Genomic DNA, 7,491 nt, shown 5'->3' with positions numbered 1-7,491 from the left:
CTCTTTGTAAGGCTGGGTTCACACTGGTGCGACCACAGACATCGCATTTGATTCGCACTGCATTGCTGTGCAGATCACATGCGATGTCTGTGCGATGTGAATATAACCATACAGTTTGTAAGGCTGAATTTGCATCGCATTCGGACCAAATGATACAGGACCCTTTTTTTGGTCGACACTGGATTTGGATCACACCCATGCGATCTGATTCCTGTACCATTTTACAGTTCACACTTCGATCTGCAAACCGATCTGGGGGTGTCATTAGCTTTGAATTGACACCTGCGGCAGTTCGCTGATGTCAGTCTGAACTGTCTGCAATTCAGGTTTCGCAGGGTTTCCCGCATCGCAGTGTAAACCCAGCCTAAAGAGGACCTGTCATGCCCTATGTCCAATACAAGGGATGTTTACATTCCTTGTAATAGAAATAAAGTGATAAAAATAAAAAATGAAAAAAAAAATGAAAGGAAAGTGTAAAAATAAAATAAAGAATAACAAAAATGTTTTTTTTTTTTTTTTAAAGCACCCCTGTCCCTGCGTGCTCACACGCAGAAGCGAACACATATGTATGTTGCGCCTGCATATTTGAACAACGTTCAAACCAGTATCGCCGCAAATAATAGAACGAGAGCAATAATTCCAGCACAAGACCTCCTCTGTAACTCTAAACAGGTGACCTGTAAAAAGTTTAAGCGTAGCCTATAGAGATTTTTAAGTACTGAAGTTTGGCGCCATTCCATGAATGTGTGCAATTTTAAAGTGTGACATGTTAGGTATCTAGTTATTGGGCGTAACATCATCTTTATACAAAAAAATTGGGTCAACTTTAGTGTTTTGCTTTTTGCTAATTCTAAACAGTTTTTTTTTTTTCCAAAAAATTGTGTTTGAAAAATTGCTGCACAAATATCATGTGACATAAAAAGTTGCAATGACCACCATTATTTTCCTTAGGGTTTCTGCTAAAAACATATATAATGTTTAGGGAGTCATTTTCTAGCAAAAAATGATGGTTTTTACATATAGGAAAGGAGTGCTGGAATTGGCTTGAGCTGGTTAAAACTTGGCGGTGAATTGGCTTGGGCTGATTAAAACTTGGCGGTGATTAATGCCCCATACACACGTGCAGATTATCTGCAGACTTTTGTCTGCAGACTTACCTTTTTTATGTAGTGCAAGGGCCTGCCGGATTGCATACAAATTGAAAGTGTTTAGGTTTGACCTCATATTATATGGTTTTGGTAAGTCTGCAGACAAAAGTCTGCAGATAATCTGCACGTGTGTATGGGGCATAACAATAAATCACTTCTGTCCTACTATTTTCCCTGCAGCTATTTCTCCGTCAGAATACAAAGCTCAGATTCTTTCCCAGCCCTTCTCATTCACGGCCAGCCTTCTGCTCACAATGATAGGCTGAGGCCATGCTACCCTTAGCAGCTGCGTTCCTCATTACACATGCCCAGTAGGGCGGTAAGATCTGTCTGTTTACTATCCTGATCATGGCTTTGTCTCCTCTGCTTTCCTCTCTCTTGTCATTGAGTTCCACAAACCTGTGTCAGTGGGCAGCCTGGCTGATTGGGCTCTATGTACTCTATAAGATCACTAGGTTTTATATGAGATGGAGGGAGCTGGTCACTGCATTCCAACCTTTCCCGGGTCCTCCGTGTCACTGGCTGTATGGAAACGCACACGAGGTAAGGTGCACTTTAATCCCTTTCAGATCTGATCATTTTATTATTGCATTCAGAATTGCACAATATTTGAAACCAAATATTCCTGTCCTTCCCTAAAGCCCCGTACACACGATCTGTCGTCCATTTTTTGTGGCATGCTAGTCTGATGTGAAAAGTGAAGAGGTTAATTTTTATACAAATTTTCCCATACGACAGAATTCTACTTCAGAAGTGATGTCATGTGTTGGATTGCTTTGTATGTGTTCTTTCGTCTCTGAACATGCCTAGTCTTGCTCTTAAGATTTTTTCCCGTCGAAATGAGACGAAAATCGGACATTGTTTTGACGGACGACAAAATTTATACAGCCTGCACATCAGAATTTTGTCAGCCAAAAAGTCGGAGTCGGCTGTCAAAAGCCACCATACTAACAATCCGAAAATCAACAGATCGGTCATTGGACGAATTTTCCCTACAGATTTTCTTATCGTGTGTATGGGCCTTAAGGCTCCTTTCACACGGGGTGGATCAGTTTTGACAGACTCTGCTTGCTCAGTGGGGATCGCTCCATTGATCCCCGCTGAGCAGGCAGATAGGTCCATCTCTGCTCACTGCGCAGAGACGGACCTGTCAGAGTCCCGCTGTCCTCTATGGGGAGATTGGATGAAAATGGACAGCCTGTCCGTTTTCATCTGACCCCATCCGATCTGAACCGCTGGATGGAAGGCGAACGTCTCTTTTCAGTGGATCTTGTCAGATCGGATGCCAGGCAGGTCCCGAGGACACGTCAGCTGACATCTGCCTCCCCATAGAGGTCAATGGGTGGCCCGATCGGGTCCACCTGAAAAACAGACAGGCGGACCCGATCGGTCCAATCGTGAGAAAGGGGCCCTATGGGCTCGTTCACACCATACGTGCACCATACGTGCATGAAAACTGGTGGGAAAATCGGCATCAGTTTTCATGTGCCCTATTCACACCAATGTTGGTGCCATGTCAGTTTTTTTCCTTGTAGAAAAATTTACCACGTGATGCCAGTGTTGTGGTCTGAACAGGGCACATAGAGAACAAATGCTTTTTTTTTTGTGCGCTTGCAGAACGTGTGCAGAAAAACTGACATTTCTGTACCATGGTGTGAACGAGGCCTTAAACCAAACTGTCTCTCCTTTAAAGAGGAAGTAAACCCTCCTCATGAAGTTGTACCTATAGGTAAGCCTATGATAAGGCTTACCTATAGGTACTGTAAATATCTCCTAAACTTACACCGTTTAGGAGATATTTACCTTTAATGCAGCCAGTGACGTCACTGGCGCATGCGCTCTGAAGGAACGGCTGATCGTGCCGTTCCTTCAGAGCCCCGTGCCGTGACCGTCGGCTCCCGTGCGCGGGAGTGACGTCACCGCGGCTCCGGCCAATCAGATGACCAGATGCCGCGATCCCGGAAGACGGGCGACATGACATACAGGTAAGAGAGCGGCACGGCGGGGGCTCGTTCTAAGGTAAGTATTTCATAATGAGCTAGTATGCGAAGCATACTAGCTCATTATGTCTTTCTCTTGCAGCTTCTAAAAAAAAAAAATTTTTTTAAATGAGTTTACAACCTCTTTAAGTCTGATTCATAGATCCGTATGAATGAATGTAGAATTGAACTACCAAAAGTCTTCATATTGTACTAAACTTTTTATTCAACTGTAGCGCTACCCCCCTGCAGGAGCCGCTTAAATATAACGGGTCCTGCACTTTGCCTTTCAACCCCAGGAACAAGCCCCGCCTCACTGGCACACCTGGTAATTTTAGAGTGTATGTACCTTAAGGATTACACTGAAACACCAGTTTAACTGTTTACTAGAATGAAAGAGGCAAAGCAAACAATTGCATAAGAATTGACAAAATATTTAAATAACCGTTAGTGTGGTGTCACGCCTCCAAACTCCAGTAATAAAGGCGAAGCCTGGGAGATTAACAGCAAATAAATGTTTAACACTCAAGTAATATATATATGTAGCACTACTCCCTTGGGAGCTGCTGGTTACAGATTCCCCTTGGTTACCCATAGCAACAACACCACAGTTTAGCATTTTTCAAAGTGCTTGGCTCAGTCAAGAAACATTCCAGGGGTTTTGGTTTTTGTGGTTTTACTGAGAACTTGGATGGGAGAAGGGAATGAGTGGGATACTCCAACTTGAATAACTATGCACAATTGCTGGGACGTCTAGAAATAGCTGAGTGCGGCAAGGCCGCTGATTCCCCTTGCCACTTGCAGTGAAGAAGAACTAAATGAACTGTATTAATTTGTGAATCACTCTTCAGGGCCCTACTAGGCACCCCCTTTGTCCCTATTCTTCAGGGATCTACATGGCACCCCCTTTACTGTAACTCTCTCTGTGTGAGCTGGCTCCCTGATCTCCTGTCTTCTTTGGAGTGGTACCCCTTCCTGGGCAGACCCTTAGGCAAATCTGCTGGTACTCACGGACAATGTTTTTCCCGAGAGACTCTGCCAGCAACTCCACTGTCAGCTTCACTGGATCCTCTGCAGCTCAGCTCCACACCTGGTTCACTAGGCCGACTGCCTAAGACCACCTTCCTTATACACAGCAGGAGGAGAGACAGCCCTCTGCCTCCTCCTGGGACTCTGCTTCCCGCCAAAGACGCCCTGTCACATGTCCCCTCTGCTTTTATGAGCAATCCCAGGATGTATTGCAAGAATGCCCTCCCACTGGGACTCTCATAAAAGCTAATGTGTCACTGGCTGGGTTTCCTCCACTATCCAACAAGCTCCCTCATTGGATGCAGTGGGGACACTCCCTCAGGCCCAGTGAATCACACCTGGAGACATGTAACAGGCAACCTAATAGATCACGCTCCCCTGATAAGCAGAAGGAGAAATAGATGCTTTTGCCTAGCACCTACCTACCTATGTTAGGTGAGAGTGACTGTAATGTTTTACAATTGTAACTGCAATACTATAACTCAGATATAGTAACCTCAAACTGTAATCTTTTTCTACCTACTCAGTTTGGTAATCAGTCTAAATCAACTGGCAGCATTATATTCTATAACCGGGAGCCCCCTTTAAGAACTAAAGAAAGTGTACTCTCTATGCTAGCAAGGCCTTGCAAATTCTTCACCGGCAGTTGGAGCTCTTTATCACTCTTCTGTGTGATATTTGTAATCCAGGGATAAAGATGTTTATGCAATCCAAACTGCTGTCACTGTATTCTATTTGCAAAGTTATACTTGCGGTTACAGGTGTCACCAGGTACTCTGGTGTAGCAGCAGAGTCCACATGTGACTGTCTCATCCACAGACGGAACATCTCCTCCCAATGCTGTGTCACCTGTAATACTCGATGATCTTCTGTCTCGGTCGGTCAGTCAGCTCAGCTCAGCGTCCGCCTGCTCTCTGTTCAGCTCCGCTGGATCTGCTACCGCTGTGTATTTGCCAGCATCCGCACCGCTGAGGATAGGCTCCGCTCTCACTAGGCCACATGTACTAGGCCTCAATCACCCACAGTGTCCCAGCACACCTCTCAGGCTGGTCCATCCTCACTGAGTCCCAGAAGCAAGAGTGCTGTGAAGCAGATAAGTTTATAGGCTCTGCTCTGGTCCTCCCCTTCCCCCGTTGCTCTGTGGGAGTGCAGTTTCCTCAGTCATGCAGATAACAGTCTGCTCTCACTTTTAGAACTATATTTCCCACAATCCTGTTCTTCCACTTCCTGTGAGAGGCTGATCTCTTCTGCAAGCAGTCTTAAAGGTGCACAGACAGCCTGAAGGAGCAGAGGGTAAGTCTGCATTATCAAAGAATGGCAGTCGGCTACACAACCTTTAAAGTATTACCTTAGTATTTACATTGAATTCTTTCTCTCACATCTGGACCACTGGGGATGCAGGCATTTAAGTTGGTAAGAAAAATATTGGTCGCACACTACCACAAAGCTTGAACCAAGGCAAAATCCTTTATTTACACGTCGAGCACCAAACCATGAATAAGCACCAGCCACACCTTAGCTTTTGCCATCTTCTTACAACAGCTGACTCTAGTACCAATCAGCCTGTAGCCCTGTGTATCCCAGTGCCACCCCTGCATTCAAAACCCATGCAAGTATTTGGAAATCAGAGACATAGGTAATTTAAAAGGTTGAGATTGTCTACTGGAAGTACTGTGTATATTTATGTTTTTTGCTTCAATTGCAGTTCCTTAAAGTCGGAAAGGACTTGGACTTTGCTCTACATTGGGCTCAGACGTATCCGCATGGATTCCCGCTGTGGGTCGGCAATTTCCGTGCATGGCTGGTGGTCACCCACCCTGATTATGCAAAGGCTATTTTGGCCAGGCAGGGTAAGAATTTAATTTCGGTGTTTGTATCAGTGTTGAATAGTTGTTCAAGCATCTCTGCCCTTGGTGTAAAAAGTAAATTGATAGAAAAAGGAAGTTACTGTCGTTCTCTACTGTCTTTAAGCACTACGCTAACATTATTTATGTTGACTATTGTATTGTATTTGAATTGCTTTCTGTAATAAAAGGCTGCTATGGCCATTCGACTCCAAACGATATGTGTCGTCTGGTCAATCTTGGAGCGGGAAGGAGGGGCCCAAGTGTTTAATGTTATAGGAAGTCAGAGCCTCGGCATTCTGGGTATCCCTCAGTCAAGATTTTGCAGCCATGGTAGTCCCTAAAGACAGAGGATTGGCAGCATGAGTGACAGGAGGGGCTAAGGACGGCCAGTGTCACTAAAGGCAAACTTCTTTTTTTTCATTTTGAGGGTTGTTTTTTTTTTTTTTGCCTGATTGCCATAGCCAATAAAGGAAGTGAGAGGAAATCCCTCTAAAGTGAGGGAATCCTGGGGTGTCACCAGAAATGTTGTCCCAGTGGAAAGATTTCCCTTCTATTCCTGTTCTGATGACAACCCAAAAAAAAAAAAGTTTTGTCTTTAGTGACACTTTTTTTTTCCCCACTGCTATGTGGACAAGCCTGTTTTAAATACTTTGTTAACCAGCAACAACTGCTTTAGGCCTGGTTCACACTATTGCGGGTGGTTGTGGGTGCGCTAATTACGCCTATTCCAGCACCTGCAGGCAAAACGCGCTGCTCTTTAAAAATGTGTGAGGCTGCTATTCATTCTTAATGGCACCTCACGCATCTAAAAACTCAGTACATTTACAGGTGCGAGAACCACCGGGAAATCACATTTCCTGCATGAAACACCGGTACAGCAGCCCATTCAAATGAATGAGCTATCTTGCTGGCACAAAAGCAGCCCTCATAGTCGCATAGTTGTGTGAACCAGGCCTTAAAGGATAAGTTCACCTTTTAACAAAAAATAATAAATTCAAATTTTTTTTGCAGGTAAAAAAAAAAAAAATGTTGTTTCTGGAGACTGTACAGTAAAGTATTGCAACAACGATCAGCAGAAGCTGATGCCATGCAGGCCTCCTGCAGACCTGTCAGTGTATCTGTGTGTCCTTACATCGAACGTACAAGCATATGCAATCTGACAGGAAGACTCCATAAACGACCACATCGCTCCGCTGTGCCGTGGTAGTTAATTGAAAATTACAAGCCAACAGCTGCAAAGGCAGAGCCCTGCTTGGCTGAGTTTTATAAAATTGAGAAGATCCCCGCTAGCTGTCAGAGTGGAGGATTGGGGGGAGCGGAGGCTGGCCTGTTCGTAACATGTGATATGTTACACCCTGAAAATAAGTATAACATGTCACATGTTACAAAAGGTGAACGTCCATGGACTTCCTACCATGATCACGCTACTCTTCGGACACAGCTGATCACAGATCAGGGTAAAGGGCCAATCGCAGCGGTCCTTTACCA

At 44.7% G+C, this 7,491-nt stretch overlaps 1 protein-coding gene across 1 annotated transcript in view; it reads left to right on the top strand.

Annotated features, from left to right (window-relative positions):
- Positions 1-1,458: 1,458 nt before the first annotated feature.
- The window catches only part of LOC309561366 (cytochrome P450 4B1-like), a 52,589-nt gene continuing 46,556 nt past the window's right edge, over positions 1,459-7,491 (top strand). The window contains exons 1-2 of the mRNA XM_082265246.1: positions 1,459-1,691; positions 5,862-6,006. Of these exons, the coding sequence (XP_082121372.1) occupies positions 1,497-1,691; positions 5,862-6,006 (340 nt within the window). The 5' untranslated portion in view covers positions 1,459-1,496. The remainder of the gene's footprint in view (positions 1,692-5,861; positions 6,007-7,491) is intronic.

This window comes from Pelophylax lessonae, assembly GCF_965119305.1.
Source record: "Pelophylax lessonae genome assembly, chromosome: 8".
NCBI classification, from domain to species: Eukaryota; Metazoa; Chordata; class Amphibia; order Anura; family Ranidae; genus Pelophylax; species Pelophylax lessonae.
This window is presented reverse-complemented; position numbering and strand designations above follow the sequence as displayed.